This window comes from Chiloscyllium punctatum, chromosome 2 (assembly GCF_047496795.1).
Source record: "Chiloscyllium punctatum isolate Juve2018m chromosome 2, sChiPun1.3, whole genome shotgun sequence".
In the NCBI taxonomy this organism is placed as follows: domain Eukaryota; kingdom Metazoa; phylum Chordata; class Chondrichthyes; order Orectolobiformes; family Hemiscylliidae; genus Chiloscyllium; species Chiloscyllium punctatum.
In genome coordinates, this window is record NC_092740.1 from 157,095,953 (window position 1) to 157,119,413 (window position 23,461).

Sequence of the window (23,461 nt, forward strand, 5' to 3'; positions counted from 1 at the left end):
CTTTTTTTTTCCATTACACTTATTTATTCACATGAACAAAGGATAACATTCAGTTTAAACAAATTATATTAACATGTTCAAATAAGGGTCATGTTAAATCGCGTTTTGGAAAAAGCTTTTCTCAAACTAAAATAATGTTTTACTATCCTTGCAAATGTGTAAGGATATGTTGAATTATAAATCTCTTTGAGGAGAATCCTGGCATTTCAGCAGGATAGTTATCCTTATTTCCATCTGTCAGCTAAAATAATGAATGTTTTATGACTGTACTTTTGGATAAAACATTTTGTAGTCTGACTCCAGACACAGTTATCACCCACATCCAGGATGTTCATTCAGTCAAAATTGTTTGGTACCTTGACAGGATCTGCTGTCAGAAGCTGGTGTAAATCCCATCTCACAGTCACATCGGTATCCTCCAGGGGTGTTGAGGCACTGTCCATTGTCACACAGATTAACATTTTCTGCACACTCATCCAAATCTGCAAATAGAGATGAGCCAAATAGTTTTCATTAGCTCACAGCAACACTATGGTGGTATACCTACATTTGAGGGGCTGCAGCTGTAGAAGACAGCTCATAAACAAGGGCAATGATGCAATAAATGCAGCCTTCACCAACACCCCTCACATCCCATAAACAAATGCTTCTTAAAATATCAGACAATTTCATTTTAATTCAAAATAGAGAGAACGTTTTCCAAGATTTAGCTTTTCTGTTGACAAGAGGTGATTGGTGCAGTTGGAAATAATTCTGCTTCAGTTTATTTGTTTTAATAAAGCATGTAACATGACTGGTTTTGCTGGCTTCATGTCAGGTGTTTCTACAGATTCGGGCAGTAGATTACAGCCATTAGTAATAAATATTTGTTTAACATAAGCTTTGGCAAAATGTTCATGATGATAAAATGAATGATTGTTCTATCAGGAATTTGTGGCATTGCTGAATTTCAACTCATTCCTTTGTTAGCAAGATCCACAGATAGTGATTGCTTCATTATGGGTTGATGTTCTGTCATCTACAGATGATGCAAACTTTACATGTATGTTCAGGCTAACCAGCTCAGCCTCTGCATTAACTCTCTTGACTTCACCAACATTGCCAGATTATCAGATTGTTTATCAAACAGCCAGTACTGGGATGTACAGAAGTTTCCCCCAATCGAAGACTGGGAAATTGAATCTGTTGCTTATGGTCCCTACTCCAAATTTGCTACTCCAACTTACGACTGCATTCCTCTCCCTGGTAACAGTCTGAACCAGTCTTTGTGGACTTTTGTTAATGCAGTGGATCCTGAAGTAAATGTCCAACTTCATATTCACCTTATCTTGAAAGTTGCATTTTTCTGCCTCACTCTTTAACATGTCTGAGCTCATCGTGTTTTTTATTCATTCATGGATGAGGATGTCATTGGCTAGGCCAGCATTCAATGAATTTATTTACTTATTTATTAAATACGCTGTTAATCCAGGTCTTTGTTAACTCGAGACACGTCTATTCCAATGCAATCTTGGCTGCTTTTCCACATTCCATTCTGTGCAAACTCAAGATAATCCAAACTCAGCTGCCTCTGTTTAAATTTGCAGATCTTCCCATTCCCCTATCAATGCTGTGTTTATTGACCCTCACTGGCTCCTGTCAAGCAACATTTTGATTTGAAAACTCTCCTTGCTTTCAAACTGCACATGGCTTTGTCTCCTCCCTATTTCTGCAGTCAATTGTAACTGTATAATCCTCTGAGGATTCTGGGCTCCTATAATTCTCTGGAATTTTACAAGCTCAAACATAATTGCTCCAAGACTCCAGGATCTGGAACTCACTTGCTATCCCTCTCCACCAGTCCACCTTGTTTCCTTCTTTAAGAAACTCTTTAAAAACCACGTCATGAGCAAGCTTTTGGTCAGCTGACCTAATAGCTCCTTTATAGCTTAGTGTCATAGCTTGTTGATATTGCACCTGTAAAACACTTTGGGATCTTTTATTACTTTAAAGGCCTTCAATAGAATTTTACTTTCACATTGCTGCTTCACTTAAAGCCAACTTGCACTCTGCGTGAGTCAGGATCTGAAAATACCTGGACACGATTTCAAGACTTTTGTAAGAAAGGAAATGGAGTAACAGGCCGAAGAGTATTTCCCAAATCTGAGATATTGGTGCCCGAGTCTGACAGGAGCAGTCAAGCTCCCTTCTATTGGAGAAGCAGGAGGATTCTTAGAGAAGATATTCCGAACAGGTGACCATGGCTTTTAATCTCACCAACTATATTCCCTCAAAATCCTTTTCATCTCGCCTTCAGCACGTAATCTCGGTGGAAGAAGCAACCTGTATCTCACAGTTTGGTCAGCTGTACATGTTTCAGGGAGGATATTCACCAGAGGACTGAGGTTCAAAATGATAGAACTTGCATCAATCAGCATTAGGTGATGAATGATATTACAATCGACCTATTTTGTAATCATGTGCTGCATGTGTATAACACCTGAACTATTACCTTCAACAGGGACAGCATGGTGGCTCAGTGGTTAGCACTGCTGCCTCACAGCATCAGGGACCTGGGTTCAATTCCCACTTCGAGCAGCTGTCTGTGTGGAGTTTGCACATTCTCCCCGTGTCTGCGTGGGTTTCCTTTGGGTGCTCCGGTTTCCTCCCACAATCCAAAAATGTGCAGGTTAGGTGAATTGACCATGCTAAATTGCCCATAGTGTTAGGTGCAGGGGTAAATGCAAGGGAATGGGTCTGGGTGAGTTACACTTCGGAGGGTCGGTGTGGACTTGTTGGGCTGAAGGGCCTGTTTCCACACTGTAGGGAATCTAAGAAACATTGTTAACATTGTGGAGAGTATTAGAAATGATTGGGAATGATGTAGATGGTAGTGTTTGCAGCATCTAAAGCATTAAAGCTATCAGCTCTGTGGAACAGAACCTTTTCAGCTGATGGCTTGTAATTTTGGGTTTAAAGGGCTATTTCTCTGTAAGGTAACTACAACTTAGTGTCTTTTAAAGTGCCAGTGAGTAATACGGTACTGAGTTAATGGAATCAGCTGAGATAACTGATCTCAACTAGAGATGGAGTAGAGGGAGTTATAACTAGCCTCAGTGATGAAGATATAATTTCAGTTGCCCTTGGTTCCTGGTTGTGTTTGCTCTTCTAGTTTGAAGTCTCCTTTGTGACATTGCTTGGGAGCAGGATCAGGCTCAATAATGATGGCTCTTATGGGACAACAGCCCTCCAGCACCATCCATTTCAGTTCACATGAGAAGTCACAAGATGAAGTATCAGGGGTTGCTTGTGTCGATGGGACTATAGCGTAATAAGAGTCACTTTATTTCGGAAGGGAGCATAGGAAATGAACAGCCAGTGAAAACTGTAAACTGGTTAATGTTGGATTGATACATTATAGCGATGTTCTTTTAACTGGACAAACATGGGATATGTTAAGATGTGCATTTTCTGGTTTCTGTTTAAAGTCACAGTTTGTACATCATAAAGAGCTCTAGTTTAACTTCTTCCCCATACCTGCACATGTAAAACCATCACCATTGAAACCTTCAGAACAAAGGCAGCGATACGATCCTGGTGTATTCATACATTTGGCGTTGAGATTGCAATGATGTGTTTCATTGATGCACTCATCAAGATCTACCAATTAAAAAGAACACACAATTGATTAAATACAGTAGACTACATCACATTTAGCCTTAACAGAAATGTAAAGCTAGGGCTAAAAATACTTCTTGCAGTTAGCACTGTAACATTAAGAACAGAAAACAATTAGTGCACAGCAAGTCAGCAGCTTGTTACATGAGGATTCTAATGGGTTAGTAGTCTGGACTTGAATCTTTAGAATGTCACCTACAGTTGGCAATGCCAGATATAAATTCGGAGCTCTGAAGAACAATTACCGGACTCAAAATGTTAACTCTGCTTTCTCCCCATAGATGGGGCCAGACCTGCTGAGTTTCTCCAGCTATTTCTATTTTTGTCCCAGATCTAAATTGTCTCTAGATGCCCACAAATTCTCCATGTTTAAGGATAGGAGTGGGATCCTTAAATTGGCAATACGTATTCCTAGCACCTGAAGCTCTGTAGTGGGAACTTTGAAACCACAAAGTATCATCTAATTGTTTCTAAACCCTGCTCAAATCTTTTGGTACTAACTAGAGTATCTCCAGAATTGCAAACAGCTCAATAAGTAATGGGTTTGCAAAAATATTTAATATTTTTTCAATTAGCCAGACATATGTAAAATAAGTTAAATGTCTTAAGTGTAATGTATGACATATGATTTCAGAAAGTGCCTTTTGTGCATCACAGTTAGAGATACATGTGCAGATCTGCAGGGGAGAAAAAGAGACATATCTGCATCAGTGTTTATCTAAATCTGGTTTGGGAGTTTGTAATGAGCAGACTAAGCTCGACCATAACTTATTAAAGCTGTGTCTTCCAAGGAAACATTGCGATAAAACCAAAGTCTATCCCATAGGAATGCAAGAAAACTGAACTCTATTTATGAATGTTTACAGAATGTGTGGTTCCTCTGTGTTGCTCCCAATCATATTGTGTACTTTGATTTTGGTCTGCGATTATTTGGAAACTTTCAAGCTGTTTTACTTTGTCAATCAATTAAATTGTATCACCTCTGTTCACCCCTCCTCTCCTCAAAACTGTATGAAGGAAATGCTGGAATTGCTAAAATTCCTTCAAATGCGTAATGTAAAATCCATCTTACTGCTTTGTCAATGTCTCACAACATTATTTCATCCTGTTTGTACATTGGAGCACCTGTTATCAAAATTCATTGGGAAGTGTACATTTTAATGCTTACTGATTTAGAAGTTTGTCTATGCAATTTCATTACAAAATCTTGAGCAAACAGAATACAATAAAACCTTAGCTTTCTCATTAGATAATAATAGAATAGACAATTAGAATTATCTTGCGTCTCTGGCTGCACAGCTTTATGTGTGGTTAAAAATTAAACATTGTTATCATGAAGTTAAAGGGGTCGGGCCACAGGAGGAATTTGGAATTCAGATCCAATGTTTTGCAAAGCTGATCCTATCACAAAGGTCTACAGGATAAAGACAAATTCTTAAAGCTAATTGTGGTGAAGGGAACTTCAAAGGAATGAAGTCCAGGACCTAATCAGGTGTACCCGAGAACTCTGTGGGAAGCTAGAGAAGTGATTGCTGGGCCTCTTGCTGAGATATTTGTATCATCGATAGTCACAGGTGAGGTGCCTGAAGACTGGAGGTTGGCAAACGTGGTGCCACTGTTTAAGAAGGGTGGTATGGACAAGCCAGGGAACTATAGACCAGTGAGCCTGACCTCAGTGGTGGGCAAGTTGTTCGAGGGAATCCTGAGGGACATGTAATTGGAAAGGCAAGGACTGATTCAGGATAGTCAACATGGCTTTGTGCATGGGAAATCATGTCTCACAAACTTGATTGAGTTTTTTGATGAAGTAACAAAGAGGATTGATGAGGGCAGAGCAGTAGATGTGATCTATATGGACTTCAGTAAGGCGTTCGACAAAGTTCCCCATAGGAGACTGATTAGCAAGGTTAGATCTCATGGAATACAGGGAGAACTATCCATTTGGATACAGAACTGGCTCAAAGGTAGAAGACAGAGGGTGGTGGTGGAGGGTTGTTTTTCAGACTGGAGGCCTGTGACCAGTGGAGTGCCACAAGGATCAGTGCTGGGCCCTCTACTTTTTGTCATTTACATAAATGATTTGGATGCGAGCATAAGAGATACAGTTAGTAAGTTTGCAGATAACACCAAAATTGGAGGTGTCATGGACAGCGAAGAGGGTTACCTCAGATTACAACAGGATCTGGACCAGATGGGCCAATGGGCTGAGAAGTGGCAGATGGAGTTTAATTCAGATAAATGTGAGGTGCTGCATTTTGGGAAAGCAAATCTTAGCAGGACTTATACACTTAATGGTAAGGTCCTAGGGACTGTTGCTGAACAAAGAGACCTTGAAGTGCAGGTTCATAGCTCCTTAAAAGTGGAGTCACAGGTAGATAGGATAGTGAAGAAGACGTTTGTTATGCTTTCCTTTATTGGTCAGAGTATTGAGTACAGGAGTTGGGAGGTCATGTTGCGGCTGTACAGGACATTGGTTAGGCCACTGTTGGAATATTGCGTGCAATTCTGGTCTCCTTCCTATCAGAAAGATGTTGTGAAACTTGAAAGGGTTCAGAAGAGATTTACAAGGATGTTGCCAGGGTTGGAGGATCTGAGCTATATGGAGAGGCTGAACAGGCTGGGGCTGTTTTCCCTGGAGCGTCGGAGGCTGAGGGGTGACCTTATAGAGGTTTATAAATTCATGAGGGGCATGGATAGGATAAATAGGCAAAGTCTTTTCCCTGGGGTGGGGGAGTCCAGAACTAGAGGGCATAGATTTATGGTAAGAGGGGAAAGATATAAAAGACCTAAGGGGCAACTTTTTCACGCAGAGGGTGGTACGTGTATGGAATGGGCTGCCAGAGGATGTGGTGGAGGCTGGTACAATTGCAACATTTAAGAGGCATTTGGATGGGTATATGAATAGGAAGGGTTTGGAGGGATATGGGCCAGGTGCTAGCAGGTGGGACTAGATTGAGTTGGGATATCTGGTCGGTATGGACAGGTTGGACCGAAGGGTCTGTTTCCATGCTGTAACATCTCTATGACTCTAAGTCTTTACCAATTCAGATGAGAATTTTGCAGTTTCAGTAATTCAGTTCATTCTGCGCTGATGTAGAAATTGAGCCAGGAAATGAGATTCTTTTTTCCCCAGCACACCATTGGTGGTATTGTTAAACAGTATTGGAACACAGCTGTCTGCAATGACCAATAATGTGTCATGAATTTTAACTTAGCACTGGGATCATGAGGTCCAGAATTCTATTTCATTGAATTCTATTCCCTGGCCTTGCCATTACAAATTACATCTTTTTAAAAAAAAACTTGGAACATTTGAGGAATTGGTAATATGAATCCAGAGTAAGACCACTTCTTGGTCTCAATAACCTGATGTAAAAAAAAAAGTTAAGTATTTCTACCTTTGTCTTCTGCTTATACCCTTTAATAATTGTGTTCCTCTAACTCCTGAAGCTTGCCTGTCTGCCACACCCTTTGGCCCACCTCTGACTGATACACACTCAGTTTTCCAGACCCGAGTACCAGAACTTGCTCCTTGAAACTCCCTGTATCTCCACATCTCTGACCTTGTAAAGTTCCTGCTTATCTCTTCAACTCAGCTTTCAGATTGTGACTCCTGATATCTAAATGTTAAGTACTGTATCAACTTTTGTTGAATTGTGCCTCTGTGAAATGAATTGGAATATTTTTCCATGTGACTTGTATTATGTAAATTTGTATAATATTAACGCTAAACTCCTCTCACCATCAGAATACTGCCGAATACATGATGCTCAAAACGGATCAGAAAACAAAATATTGAATAAGTAGAATATTGTAATCTTTAGGAAAGCAGTTTTTAGCACAAGCTTATACAACAATATAATTGCAAATGCCATGTATTACAACAACCAGAGCATTATCTGATTGCAATTTCTCCCATCTAAACATGTAACTATTTAGTTGCATGTCGCATACTTTTTCTCTTATAAGAGCGTTGCTACTTGAAAGTAGCCTGTTGTCGGCTTCAGTTTGATAAATGCATCCCTCTTTTCTCATTCAATCATGAAGCACTCACCTACACACACAGTGCCATCGCCAATCCATCCCTCACGGCAGCTACATTGGAAACTTCCAGGAATATTGACACATGAAGCATGCATATCGCAGTTGTGGGCCCCAATTTCACACTCATCAACATCTGAAGGTTATAAATAAAGCTGTCACAGCAGATACATTTCAGAACTAACATCAATTTAGATAATTTGTTCGGTAAAACAACTAAGGCCAAAACATTGATACAACTGTGCTGTTGATTTACAAGATGCTCTGCAGGATTTGGTATTTAATACAAATGATTTAGCTAACGCTCATCTTCTCTTTGGCTAATATCATCATTCAGTGCTACTTTGCGGAATGCTTGTGCAATTGTGAACAACATGTTGAGTATTTTCCAGAAGACATTTTCTATCTGAATCACTGCAGGTTTAGCTCACTAGATGTTTGGGTTATGCATTACATTTGCAAAACTACTAAAGTTAGAACTACTAAAGTGGCCAAATTATTCCTAAATGATATTTAAGGAAGGATTATAACATTTGATTATAGCAAAGCCATTCTCTTTTATCAATCAAACTTACATGTATTGGTATTCCTACCTTAGCCATAAAAATAATTAAGAGGTTAAATTTTTTCTCAGTTTTAATATTTCATGCTCTTATTTTCATCATTGATTTCTCCACAGATGCCTGAGCTGTGATGTTCAGGTAGGTAATGAGTTCCCAAATTGTCCTTCTGCTCAACATCATCAGCAGTTGTCCACCTTGGAAATGTCTCTGGGTCTGGGTTATATGGGTCATTGTGTGGATGATGAGCTTGACCCTAGAGCCACATCTCCCACCACACACCCAGCAGGTGCTTCAGGAGGGGGGACTGGTCCTTGGCCTTGCTGGTAATCCTTTCTCCGGTTCCTTTTCCGTTTTTCCTCCGACCCGTGGGTATTCTCAAAGAATTGTGAGGTTATGTACTTTGCCAAGAAGACTAAGCCGAGGCTTAGATATCGTCTAAATGGGGAAAGGCTTCCCAAATCTGAAGCACAATGGGACTACAAGTCTTAGTTCAGGATTCTCTTAAGGTTGACATTCAGGTTCAGCTGGTAATTAGGAAGTCAAATGCAATGTTAGCATTCATTTCAAGAGGGCTAGAATACAGAGCAGAGATGTACTCCTGAGGCTGTATAAGGCTCTTGTCTGATTGCATTTGGAATATTGTGAGCAATTTTCGTGGCCCTGTATCTAAGAAAGAATGCGTTGGCATTAGAGGGAGGTGTCCAGATGATCTTTACAACAATGACCCAGGGATGAAGCACTCATCAAAGAGGTGTGGTTGAGGATTCTGGGTCTGTACTCAATGGAGTTTAGAAGAATGGGGGGGATTTGATTGGAACTTAGAGACTGGATAGAGTGGACATGGAGAAGATGCTTCCGTGATTAGGAGAGTCTAGGACAGCTTCAGAATGAAGGGATAAGTCTTTAGAACCGAGATAAGGAGGAATTTTTTCAGCCAGGCATTGGTGAATCTGTGGAACTCATTGCAGAGGGCTGTGGAGGCTAAGTCATTGAGTCTGGTTAAGCTAGAGATAGATTATTTCTTGATTAGTAAGGGGATCAAAAGTTATGGGGAGAAGGCAGGAGAATGGGGTTGAGAAACATGATCAAACGGTGGAACAGATTATTTGGCCAAATGACCTAATTCTGCTCATATATCTTATGGTGCTCCTTCACACTGGAGCTTTGCTTTCCCCTGAATAAGGATCTCCTACACCTTGCCAAATTTGTCATATTTCTTGAGAGACGTCTTCAGAAAGACTTTGAAACACTTCCTTTGTCGTTGTCTCATTCGAGTGCCTTCCTTTGGCTGGGTGGGGATGATTTGTTTTGGCAGTCAGAACCCTGGCATCCTCAGCACATGTGAGGCTTTGTGGTTAGCCATTGAAAATTAAATCAAAATAGCCTTTAAACTTTCCTTTTCTCAGCTTAAAGTGCTCAGGACCTCTTCATATTATTCCATTCACATTCACATGACTCAGAGATCAGGAAGTCAACACTCCACTGGGCTGACTCAGGTAGTCTTGTTCAACTCAGGTTGAACTTTAAGCATAAACTGGTCTTTTTATCTTTATATTAACTATTTAACTTGCTAAACATGCATACTGTCAGATGCAACACAGTTATAACTCACAAGAAACGCATGGCGGAATATTTCTGAGCAGATGGTGAAGAATCTCATTTGCTGTTGGAACTGAACAAAATATTATGGGGAGAAATTTCTAGCATCAATGTGTACTCAAAACATTGGATATATTTATTTCTATTTTAAATTTAATATCAACAAGCGAGTGAAGAAAGCTTTTACAATAAGGTTCAGATCTTCCAGCAGTGGGTCAGTCCTACCTGAACATCCAGTGGTGCCCTTTTTTACCGAATATCCCAGTTGGCAATGGCAAATGAAGGAACCTTTGGTATTTTCACAATCACCGTAGAGACAGATATTAGGATTCAGCTCACATTCATTCACATCTGCAATGACACAAAGTAATGTCATTTTCCACAACTTCAGCAATTGCAAAGGCGATTTCTACTGTGACATAACCCTTCTAGATTTATACTATTCTGCTAGAACAGTTAAAATTCACTTACGTTGTGTTACATATACATCAAACATGATCAATTGCGGGAAAAAGCTGAACACTGTCAACTTAAATAACAATGTCATTATCATCTTGCTGTTTACCAATGCAGGTCTTCATGTCCATCGAAGCCATGAATCCATCAAAACACAGACAGCGGTATTCACCGGGAATGTTAGTGCACTGTCCACCATCACAGATATCAGGATTATCCTCACATTCATCAATATCTGATGAAGCAAGACAAAACATAAGGCAAGTGGCATCATTTTGAATATCCCTCTTTAATTTGTTAACTAGCCATCAACAAACTCTATGATACAGTAAATCGTTCTGACTAGTATTAGTTGTGTTGGAAATAGCACTATTATCAGAAATTTCTTAGGATCTACTTTGTGTCCACTGGCAAATAGTGAGATGATACAGGGAAAAATTAATTAATCAGGCCATTTTACAGATTAAAAGCAGGTATCAACTGCAGGGATAATGAAGGTGGATGATCTCAATGAATTATTTTCAAATTTACATCATTTAGCATTGTGTAACTATAATAAAAAACATATCCTATTGAACCTACCTGCACAGGTTCTCTTGTCGGGCATAAGAGCGTAGCCCTCAATGCAACTGCACTCATAGCTTCCTTCGGAATTTGTACAGTGTGTGTCACAGCCACCATTCATGATGGTGCATTCATCAATGTCTAAAATATGAAGAGAATGGTGCAAATGACCTCAGTCAGAATTTAGATTTCTCATGTGCATACCACATTAAAGAGGATATTCTGAATACAGTTTGAATGTTTATTTTACTCAGGGACTTAGGTCAAGGGACAAGTCCCAGGGCACTGTACATCATCAATTTTGGAATGAATAAGGAATTAAATTTCCTGGAAGATTCTCCTGATCTTCTGCCACATTTTTAGCAGAAACCAAAGTTATGGTGATGGAGAGGGTGGAATCCCAAGGAAATCCACCCTCTAAACAAAGATGATAGGATGAGGCAGTTCCAAGTTGATGCTTTAAAAGACAGTAAATTGATAAAGGGAGTAGGAAATTGAGGGTGGGTACTGAAAGAATTCAAAGAGATAAGGGTTTTGGGGAAGTTTTGCTTGGAGTAAGAGGGGATGTAATCCTGTTTAGTGAGAGATAGAGAAAAGGAGTGAAGTAGAGGGCTAGAGAATGAAGTAAGAAAAGGCAGGGAAACTATGCCAGAGATTGCTAAAGATCAGGTATATCACAATTGAAAGTATTTTTCTTGATCAAGGAAGAACAGACACTAATAAAAATAACTTATTCATAAATGTTAATAAAGAAACTTACAGGAAAATCAGACAGGGAATTGTCAACTACTTTGTATATACTTTAACACAGAACTCCTGATGAACACATCCATGTTCTCGTGAATGCATTGGGATGCAGGGCAGGGTTCAGGGGGAGGAGATTAGAGGGGCAAATTGTCCTCTTGAAGTCTGTTTTTTAACAGATGGGGCCTTACATCCATTTCTGTTGCCCCAGACCGAATGTTGGACTCAGTGAACGTGCAGAGTTCTCTCCCAGCAGGATTCCTCGTGTCAACAAGTGGCCTGCTCATGAAAAGGAGAGGGATGGTGCTGGTATAGAGCTGAACCTCACTGTGGCAGCAGCAGCAGCAGCAGCAGCAGGACAGTGCCTTCTGGGAGAGAAGCACCCAACAGATCAGAACTTGGGTTCCATAATCTTGTCTGAGGCTTGTGCCTTCACCAGCTAAGTGTTGGGGTTAGAGAGGAGGAAGAAGACACCCATCAAGATCCTCTTGGGTTCTTTGCTGAGCTGGGGGAAGAAAAGCCATGGACCATTGCACTCCAGATAATTGGTCCCAGTACTTGTTCTTACAAGGATTATATGCCTCCAGAATAAAGGTACATTTAAAAATCATATATATATCTTTATTTCATTCTGTAATGTGCAGGAACGTGGTTCCCAGCTCCATGTTAAAACTAAGAGCTGATACCAACTGTGTTAAACCTACACCGAATATTCACCTCCTCCCAACTGCCTCATGGTCAGTTCTGCTGGTTGATGCCTTCTAACCTTGTCCAGACACTGTCTCTTCATAGCCAATTGCCACCGTGACATTGACCGCCTCAACCTCTCCACCCCTCTCACCCACTCCAACCTCTCACCCTCAGAACGTGCAGCCTTCCACTCCCTCTGCTCCAACCCCAACCTCACTATCAAACCGGCAGACAAGGGAGGTGCGGTGGTAGTTTGGCGCATCGATTTTTATATTGCTGAGGCTAAACGCCAGCTCGCGGACACCTCCTCCTACTGCCCCCTTGACCATGACCCCACCTCCCACCACCAAACCATCATCTCCCAGACCATCCATAACCTCATCACCTCAGGGGATCTCCCATCCACCGCCTCCAACCTCATAGTCCCACAACCCCGCACCGTCCGTTTCTACCTCCTGCCCAAAATCCACAAACCTGACTGCCCCGGCCGACCCATTGTCTCAGCGTGCTCCTGCCCCACCAAACTCATTTCTGTATACCTTAACACGGCCCTGTCCCCCTTAGTCCAAAAACTCCCCACCTACATTCGGGACACCACCCACGCCCTCCACCTCCTCCATGATTTTCACTTCCCCGGTCACCAACGCCTTATCTTCACCATGGACATCCAGTCCCTGTACACATCCATCCCTCATCACGAAGGCCTCAAAGCCCTCCGCTTCTTCCTCTCCCGCCGACCCAACCAGTACCCTTCCACTGACACCCTCCTTTGATTGACTGAACTGGTCCTCACTCTTAACAACTTCTCCTTCCAATCCTCCCACTTCCTCCAAACCAAAGGAGTAACCATGGGCACCCGCATGGGCCCTAGCTATGCCTGCCTCTTTGTTGGATATGTGGAACAGTCCATCTTCCTCCGCTACGTTGATGACTGTATCGGTGCTACCTCATGCTCCCACGAGGAGGTTGAACAGTTCATCCACCTTACTAACACCTTGCACCCCGATCTCAAATTTACCTGGACCGTCTCAGACTCCTCCCTCCCCTTCCTTGACCTCTCCATCTCTATCTCAGACGACCGACTCAACACGGACGTATACTATAAACCTACTGACTCCCACAGCTACCTAGATTACACCTCTTCCCACCCTGCCCCCTGTAAAAACGCCATCCCATATTCCCAATTCCTTTGCCTTTGCTGCATCTGCTCCCAGGAGGACCAATTCCAATACCGAACAACCCAGATGGCCTCCTTCTTCAAAGACCGCAATTTCCCCTCAGACGTGGTTGACGATGCTCTCCACCGCATCTCCTCCACTTCCTGCTCCTCCGCCCTTGAGCCCCGCCCCTCCAATCGCCACCAGGACAGAACCCCACTACTCCTCACCTACCACCCCACCAACCTCCAGATACATTGGATCATCCTTCGTCATTTCTGCCACCTCCAAACGGACTCCACCACCAAGGATATATTTCCCTCCCCACCCCTATCAGCGTTCCAGAAAGACCACTCCTTCCGCGACTCCCTTGTCAGATTCACACCCCCCACCAACCTAACCTCCACTTCCCCTGCAACCGCAAAAAACGCAAAACTTGTGCCCACACCTCCCCCCTCACTTCCCTCCAAGGCCCCAAGGGATCCTTCAATATCCATCAGAAATTCACCTGCACCTCCACACACATCATTTACTGCATCCGCTACACCTGATGTGGCCTCCTCTATATTGGGGAGACAGGCCGCCTACTTGCAGAACGTTTCAGAGAACACCTCTGGGACACCCGCACCAACCAACCCAACCACCCCGTGGCTCAACACTTCAACACCCCCTCCCACTCCACCAAGGACATGCAGGTCCTTGGCCTCCTCCATCGCCAGACCATGGCAACACGACACCTGGAGGAAGAACGCCTCGTCTTCCACCTAGGAACCCTCCAGCCACAAGGGATGAACTCAGATTTCTCCAGTTTCCCCATTTCCCCTCCCCCCACCTTTTTTCAGTCCCCACCCTCAGACTCAGCACCACCTTCTTGACCTGCAATCTTCTTCCCGACCTCTCCGCTCCCACCCCCTCTCCGACTTATCACCCTCACCTTAACCTCCTTCCACCTATCGCATTCCCAATGTCCCTCCCCCAAGTCCCTCCTCCCTACCTTTTATCTTAGCCCGCTTGGCACACTCTCCTCATTCCTGAAGAAGGGCTTATGCCCGAAACATCGATTCTCCTGTTCCTTAGATGCTGCCTGACCTGCTGCGCTTTTCCAGCAACACATTTTCAGCTCTGATCTCCAGCATCTGCAGTGCTGACTTTCTCCCAGACACTGTCTCTGTCAACAACCTCCTCGTTGCTCCTGAGGAGTGCCTCTTACCCTCACTCTGGCATTACCTGGGAATTACTCCTTCTCCCTTCCTGATCCTAACAATAGCTCCAAAACCAAGTTATTTTCCCGGTGAATTGACTGGGGAAACCTGTCAGGCATCTCGCTGCATTATGTAAATGAGATCTGAATCAGTGCAGGGATTGTTCCCTGTGCTTTGTTCATGGTACAAACCAATTCTATGATATTTTTAATCAAACATCTTCAAGCAGAATCCAACACACATCTGGAGTGAGTGGCACTTAAACCTGGGCCTTCTGGCCCTAAGATAGGGTCAATACCATGATGCTAAATCAATCTCAAAACTAATTTCGAAATTGAGGGAAATGGGAACAGCTCTGATGAAGAGTCATCTAGACTTGAAATGTTAGCTTCTATCTCTCCACGGATACTGCCTGGCCCACTGTGATCTTCAGCATTTGTTGTTTTCAGTACAGATTGGCACTGGCAGCTTTCAAAATGAAATGGGGATGGGAAGGTGAGATTGCTATCACCTACTTCTGCCCTCAGAAGCAATTCCTCTCAGGACCAATGGGAGAAATGGTAGCTTGAACTTTTGACCAAAATTAGAAAATTTAAAGACAATTCAGTCTGCACTATGAATAACAAACTAATTCAAGAACGGAACTATAAATACTATACATATTTCAACAAATCTTACCAACACAGCCTTGCCTATCAGGGGTAGCCTGGTATCCAGTGTTGCAAGCACATTGATATGTTCCAACCATATTTACACACTTGCCATTTCTACAAAGATTATCGCTGAGGGAACACTCATTGATGTCTGTAAAACAACAGAGATAAAGCAACAAAATTCAAATATTGTGGAAATGATTTTCTGGACCAACAGTAGAAAAATAGTCACAGATAGTTGTATCTTCTCCATTGAGTAATCTGTTTCTCTTACCAACACAGGCACTACCATCTGGAGTCAGCTCATGTCCTGGAGGGCATATACACCTGTAACTGCCTTCTGTATTTATACAGGTCCCACCACGGCATAAAAGAGGGTTCCTCTCACACTCATCGATATCTGCGTGGGCGAAGCAAAGGCAATATTTAAATATTAAAGCTTCTGTTGACAAATCAATTGAATTAACAATTTTAAATTATGATAGGCTCTTGACATTGTAATTGTTTGACTTATTAAATTCCAAACCCTCCAACATCTGATCTAAAAATCAGCTACTCTTTGACATCTACGTGTAAACACAAATAATAACACTGTAACCCAAGGGTCCTTCGACAGATATCAACGAACACAGCACTGGGCAGATCTTTCATTTCATTCCTCTACTTAATGTTATGATGTTTTAATTTTCTTTCTCAGCTCAGTCTTAATATTCTGCCCTGTTTAGTGATTGGATTATCTGAAAACTTAATACCATGTATAAAAAAAAGTGCTCTAACCAAATGACTGTGAAATCTAACTGAGAGTTTCTCTCTGCCTGAAATGGCCGGTATACAGTCTCAGAGGTGCACAACACTGAGAGGACAGGGATGATCTGTTGTCAATACACTAGCCCTAACATGATTTCCCCTTCGACTTGACAGTCAGCTTGATCTCTCGAGTTATCAGTATGGCCTGATTGTGAAATAACGACATGAGGAACTGAGAGTATGAAACGTATTCTATTAATTTTTGAAGCACATGTTGACTAAGTTGAGGAGGAGCTTCTCCACCCAAAGGGTTGTGAGTCTGTGAATTCCCTGCCCAGTGAAGCAATGGATGCCATCTCATTGAGTGTTTTAAGGCAAAGACAGAGAGATCTTTGAACAGTAAAGGGATTAAGGGTTCTGGGAGCAGGCGGGTAAGTGGATCTGAGTCCATGAAATGATCAGCCATGATCTTATTGAATGGTGGAGTAGGCTCAGTGGGCCGGATGGCCTACTCCTGCTCCTAGCTCTTATGTTCTTACATTCTTTTGTTGGAGCTACCGTGCTTCAATGATGTAGGAAATTTTAATTTGGCTGAATGATCTTTTTAAATAATACCATTCTCTATCATTGATACATACAGCATTCCAAGTAGAAAAATGACTTCAAACAAAATGCATTACAAAAATACATTCCCCAAGGTAACCCAAGATGTCTTCACTCAGAGAGTAATAGGGACGTGGAACGGTCTGCCTGCAACAGTGATAGACTCGCTGACGCTAAGTGCATTTAAATGGGCATTGGACATACATATGGACAAAAATGGAATGGTGTAGGGTAGATGGGCAAGAGATTAATTTCACAGGTGGGTGCAACATCGGGGGCTGAAGGGCCTGTAACATTCTGTGTTCTATATGTTCGAATATTTTATGGCACAAGAAATAAATGCAGATGATTTAAAACCATTTTAAAATGAAGTCTGCTATCAGAAAAAAAACCTATAAGGATTATATCGACCAGTACCCTGATTACTGCTTGAAAACATGTTACACATCAGAATACATTTTCTCAATGTTGATTGCCCACCAGGCTCTAAAATATTAATTCATTCTCAAATACAGTGTTTTGATGTTAAAATAAACCTGAGTGTAACAGCTCCTTCTCCATCTCAGTTTTAGAAAACAAATCTACTTTTAGATCCCTCCACAACAAAGACCATTGTGTGGTAAAGCCAAAAGGCAGCAGCTTAAATTCTGGCACCTGTCTCTGTATCTCTGCAAGGTGCTTTCATGGGGTTTGTGAAATGACTGGGTGATTTTACAGCTGATTTTTCTTCCCTCCCTGTGAGTTAGTGTATTGCATCTAACTGGCTCCTCTCCTGATCATATAGTCCTCTCTCTGTTTGTTTCATCAATTGGTTGAACTTTCAGCTGAAAATATATTTTTTTAAAGTTGGCCTGGATTTTCCAAGCGATAGTTTCTTAAGTGTAGACGCAAATACACTTGAGGGCCTTGTACAATCCCCAATGTAACAGAATCTTAGGGAATGCTTGGGAAATTGAATATTCCAATGGACAATTCTATTGCGCCATGAACTCTCTGAAAGTATCCCACTAAATCAGAGCATTTGGACAGTTTTGCTGCAATTAATAGTTATCCATTAACAGTTGGAAAATTAAAAACCTAGTCTAACTCCTGGTAACTATTAAGCTAGTTACTCCCAATGGCACTGACCCCAGATCTCTTATATCCCTCACAGTACCTGACAAGACACTATCCTCAGACACTCACTGAAGCCTCCCTCTCAGGATCTGACGCCCTCCCCTTCCTCCTGGGACACAATACCCCACCTCGCACCCAACAATATCTCCTCCCCCATGACCTAACACCCCTTTCCCCAGGGAATTTGACATGCCCATTACCTTCCACTTGAGGTCTGATATCCCCTCCCTCCCCCGTCCTCTCAGCCCGTGACATCACCATCCCCCTGCCACTGGCTCAGATGCCTCTCCCTGCACCCACACTTTAGGCAGACACTACCCTCATAATCTCTTCCCATCAGATCCAATCTTCCCACGGCCCCTCTCCCAACCCTACCTAAAGCCTCTGTTACTTACCCCGTACCTTAACCTCACACTTTCCCTTTCACAGGAGCTGCCAGAGTACCTACTTGTGCTGCTGGAGCTGTAAATCTCACAATACATCAACCATTGTTGTGTGAAAAGGAGGCACGATTTGACTTCTCCATCTACCCTGTACAATGAGGGATGTGTTCAGAGTAAGTTGTGCTCTACATTTCTGGAGGAGCTGGGATTAGAATCTCCTGACAGATATACAGAGTTATTCCTGACCATAAAAGAACATAGGAGCAGAGTTGCATTATGGATGTGATTGTCACTCCTTGGAAAATCCAACCCCATGTTATATTAGTCATATAAGCAGGTGTCTTCACAGTGTAACATTTCTGAAGCAATTGGACAATTATACCTACCCATGCAATTCTTCATCATCATAAATCCACTCTCAAAGCCTTCAAAACACTCGCACTCAAAATGGCCAGGAGTATTGACACAAGTTCCATTTCCACAGAGACCAGGAGAAATCCGGCATTCATCAATGTCTTATAAGAGAGAAGAAAATAGATTTCAAAGGTGAAGCATTCTGAAAGAATTAAAAAGACTACTATGTGCTTGTATTTTCTACTCTATGCTTTTTATTTTTGGGTTAACATAGCTTACCTTTATCTCCACGAGTTAAATGTAACTTACAAGAGACTTACTTTTGGAAAGTACAGCAAGTTAAACAGTTTGAGCTGGTAGAAGTTACAACTTGGAAAATCATGAAATAACATAATTTAGTTGGGCAGTAACATCTAAAGGTGTTAGAGCAAGTGTTTAGATTTAAAACCAACAATACTGAACATTAATAAGGGCTGGAGGATTTGAATAACAGCTGAATAGGCAAAGCTGTTACTGCAAATGATCACATCAGATTCTAAAGTCTGACCTTTCCCACTACTTGCGATGCTGTCTGGCTGAACACAATCAGAATGTTGGCCTGGATTCTCATTCTTGAGACAAGGAGTGGGAGTCTCAGAGATTTCCCACTTTGCAATCCTGCATTGAGAGAGACTGCCCGCAAAGAAGGGATTTTCCTGTTGAGGAGTACTTGCAGGCTACCTTAGGGTCAGCAAAATGCAGAAAACATTCCAGGCAGCACAGTTAAAAAATAAATTGTGAACATACTCCTGTTGGAGTGAAATGAGTATAGCCCACCTCTGAGATCCTCTCAGAGAACAAATTAAGGGGCGGATTCTGAGAGCACCCATTAACCAAGGATAGCAGGCAGGTTTCTGAGTCTGCAGGGCCAAGCTGAGAACCCACAACATTGTGAGAACTCAAAGTAGAAATGCCTGTGAAAACATTTTAGAAATATCAACTCTGATACGGGCTTACGTAAGGAAAGCTGAAAGGTCCGACTACACCCCTGAGTTCTGAAGGAGATTGCAAAGGCATTGGTGGTGATCTTTCAGGAATCACTGGGGTCAGGGAAGGTCCCAGAGGACTGGAAAATGGGTAAAGTAACATCCCTGTTTAAGAAGAGAGGGAGGCAGAAGACAGGAAACTATAGGCTGGTTAGCCTAAGCACAGTTGTTGGTAGAATTTTAGAGGTCCGTTATCAAGGACAAGATTGTGGAGTACATGAGTCAACATGGCTTTGATAAGGGGTGGTTCTGCCTGAAAAATCTGTTCAAATTCTTTAAGAAGATAATGAGAGAGTTAGAGAAGGGAGTCAGTGAATGTCATCTGTTTGGATTTCCAGAAGGCCTTTCACAAGGTGTTGCTGAGGAAGCTGCTAAATAAGTTAAAAACTCATGGTGTTAGGGACAAGGTGCTGGCATGGATCAAGGTTCGGCTGACTGGCAGATGGCAGACAGTGGAGATAAAGGGGTCTTTTCCAGGATGGCAGCCAGTGACTAGTGGAGTTCCACAACGGTCTATGTTGCACCACAGCGACATTAAATGATCTGGATGAAGGAACTGAGGGTGTTGTTGCTAAGTTTGCAGGTGACACAAAGATAGGTGGAGGGACAGGGAGGATTGAGGAAGTGGGGAGGGCTGCAGAAGAACTTGGATGGGCTAGGACAATAGGCAAAGAAGAGGCAGATGGAATACAATGTGGGAAAGTGTGAGGTTATACACTTCGGTAGGAAAAATAGAGATATTGACTGTTTTCTAAACACAGAAAGGCTTAAGAAAGCTGAAGCACAAAAGGACTTGGGAGTTCTAATTCAACATGCTGTGATGGTTAAGGTACATGCTCAGTTTGGCAGTTAGGAAGGCAAATGCAACGTTGGTATTCATTTCAAGAGGGCGAGAATACAAGATCAGAGATTTACTGCTGAGGCTGCATAATGGTCTGGTTAGACTGTATTTGGAATATTGTGAGCAGTTTTGGATCCTGTACCTAAGGAAGGATGTGCTGGCATTAGAGGGGTGTTCCAGATGAGGTTTACAAGAATGATCCTGGGGATGAGGGAGTTGTCATATGAGGAATGGTTGAGGACTCTGGGTCTGTACTCAGTAGAGTTTAAAAGGATGAGGGAGGATCTGATTAAAACTTACAGAATCCTGAGGGCTCTGGATTGAGTGGATGTGGAAAGGATGTTTCTGCGAGTAGGAGAGACTAGGACCCGTGGGCACAGCCTCAGAGTGAAGTAATAATCCTTTTGAATTCAGATGAGGAGGAATTTCTTCAGCTAGAGGATGGTGACTCTGTGGAACTCATTGCCACAAAGGGCTGTGGAGGCCAAGTCATGGAGTGTATTGAAAACAGTGATAGACAGGATCTTGATTGGTAAGGGAAGACAGGAGAATAGGGTTGAGAAACATAACAGGTGAAAGTGGGTACTGCAGAGCCTGGAGATTAAAGTCAAGATTCGAAAAGTGCTGGGAAAGCACAGCAGGTCAGGCAGCATCTGAGGAGCAGGAAAATCAAGGTTTTGGGCAAAAGCCCTTCATCAGGAAATTGATGAATCTTGAGAAATATATCAGCCATGATTGAATGGCAGAGAAGAGTTGATGGGCTGAATAGCCTAATTCTGCTCCTTATGGTCTTCTGGTCTCTCTTGGGCAAACAGGGAAATGCTTCCAGAGAAGCTTCTTGGCTGAAGCTTTTCCTGCCCCCTACCCCATTTGTGGGGCACAATGTCTCCCCATGGCCTGTCACTGAATCTTTGCCTCCATGGAGCAGCCAAGTCTTGCGATCAATAACAGGCTTCTCTAACACTCAGAAGATCCTGATAACATCCTCTCTGCCCTCTTAGCCTCATTAATTGGTCATTATTTGCTACCCACCAGGCCAGCTGTTTCTGAGTCAGCTCTGGTCTCTGACCAAAACAGTTTGGAAATGTAACATGGTCTGGCCTATTACCAACCTGATTCCCTCTCTCCATTTCTGCTTTCCATTCCACTGTCAAATTGGTCTCTGTGGGACCAGCAGGATTCTGTGCACTGTGTGTTGGTTTTAGTTGTGTGCATACTGTGTTCACTAATTGCGGTGTTGGTACAGCTCATTCAAGTCAAAGTGCCGTACCTGTGCAATTCCTTTCCTCCATATCCAGGGCAAACCCATTGTCACATTTACACCGGAAACTGCCGATGGTGTTTCTGCACTTCCCATTACTGCAGAGGTTGTTAAACACTTTGCATTCATTAACATCTGTAAAGGCAATAAACAACATGCACAGAAATCACAGGGTTCAAAAGAAAACAACATTTTTGATGCATGACTAAACTTACTGGTTGCCCTTTAACTTTGCGAGGCAAAGATCTTGTCACATGAATACACTAACACATCATCAAATCAAATCTTTGGGCATGCTGAAGATTACATTTAGCTACTCAATTACAAAAATATAACTGTACTTTTTTCCAATGTAACTGCCATGGGGAAACATAAAGTAGTTTTTAATTTATCTAACATGACTTTTTTTAAGTCCCCAGACGATACGGCTGCTCTCTCATTCGAGAGAGAGATGACCAGTGGTAGCTCACCCTGAGGGTAACCACACCTCAGGTGAGAAGGAGAGCCCCTCATGGTAACCTCAGCTGGCACAGGAATTGTACCCACGCTGTTGGCATCACCTTGTATTTCAAAGTAGCCATCCGGCCTCCACAATACATAGCTACACATAACTTTTAAACATGACTTTTAAAATTTGAAATCTAATTACTTAAATAAGGAATAAAGATAGCTGGGAAGGTGATGTGTTGCAGCTGTAGCTTTTGGCAACTGTATGATCTACAGCCTTCCCACGTACAGACACGGTTCGAAGTTGATAAGCTGGTGTCTGAGCTTCAAACACTGTTATAGATCAGGGATGGGGTAGGTTAACTGGAAACTTTGTTTCTGGGAACAGCCACACTGTTGGATGAGGTACTCCTGATTTGCTGTGCAGTTCGGGCAGGATGGTGTGACTGCCACAGCAGCAGGTGGAAGACTGAGAAGGGAAGAGCAATGAAGGAGTATTTGCAGCTGCACATCTCTGATGGGTTTGATGTTTCGGTGGCTGACATAGACAGGAGAAGGGACTGCAGGTCAGCTGAGCAAACTGGCCCTGACCTCATGGATCTGCTGTTATCCCTTGGGCCTCGTGTCTCTGGGTCTGTTAGTGCTGGACATTCCTCTTTCTTAACTTCTTCAATGTTAAAGCAACTGCTGGCTTAAACATCAATCACAGAATAATGATCCATGAAGAAACATCAGGAATGAAATGTCTGTTTTCCATTTGTGATCTTGACATAGTCAAGCTGCCCTTTCAGCCCTTACCAAGATGCTCATCAATTGGGTGAAACACTATCCTACAGCCACCTCGACATGGTAGGGTGAGTCCTTCATGACCCATGACTAGTTTTCCCCTTCCTCATTCTGCCATATGCAAGATCTTTGTGGCCTTGATCGGTACTTTCCTTTCGATGCATGTGGCAAGTAACTCAATCTGACTCTTGGTAGTCTTCATTATCCTCTTACAACTTTGGAATCTACAGCTTGTAGAATGGTTTATCCAAATTTCCTCAACCTGGGAGTGCTCCATCACGGCTGCTTGTGGAATAATCCCTGTACCAGCATCACCAGAGTTGGTGAGTCTTAGATGCCCCAAATTAAATGAATCACAGGACATGGTCATGAAATTAGGAGCCGAAATACCTTATTCACTTGTGTTCTGTAGTGAGTGTTTTCCTCAGTGCTAAGCTGTTAATTGAGTGTTTATGCAATTATATCTTTCAATCGCTTTCTCTATTCGCTCAGTTGTGATTGTGCTGTGCGTTAACATGTACAGATAGATTAGATTACTTACAGTGTGGAAACAGGCCCTTCGGCCCAACAAG

At 42.5% G+C, this 23,461-nt stretch overlaps 1 protein-coding gene across 1 annotated transcript in view; it reads right to left on the minus strand.

The window, feature by feature from the left end:
* The window catches only part of LOC140492176 (fibrillin-2-like), a 320,148-nt gene that overhangs the window by 104,735 nt on the left and 191,952 nt on the right, over positions 1–23,461 (minus strand). Inside the window, exons 25-34 of the mRNA XM_072591036.1 lie at positions 21,666–21,791; positions 18,562–18,690; positions 15,601–15,726; positions 15,352–15,477; positions 10,899–11,021; positions 10,426–10,551; positions 10,086–10,211; positions 7,712–7,834; positions 3,517–3,639; positions 357–482 (exon numbers count right to left, since the gene is read on the minus strand). Of these exons, the coding sequence (XP_072447137.1) occupies positions 357–482; positions 3,517–3,639; positions 7,712–7,834; positions 10,086–10,211; positions 10,426–10,551; positions 10,899–11,021; positions 15,352–15,477; positions 15,601–15,726; positions 18,562–18,690; positions 21,666–21,791 (1,254 nt within the window). The remainder of the gene's footprint in view (positions 1–356; positions 483–3,516; positions 3,640–7,711; positions 7,835–10,085; positions 10,212–10,425; positions 10,552–10,898; positions 11,022–15,351; positions 15,478–15,600; positions 15,727–18,561; positions 18,691–21,665; positions 21,792–23,461) is intronic.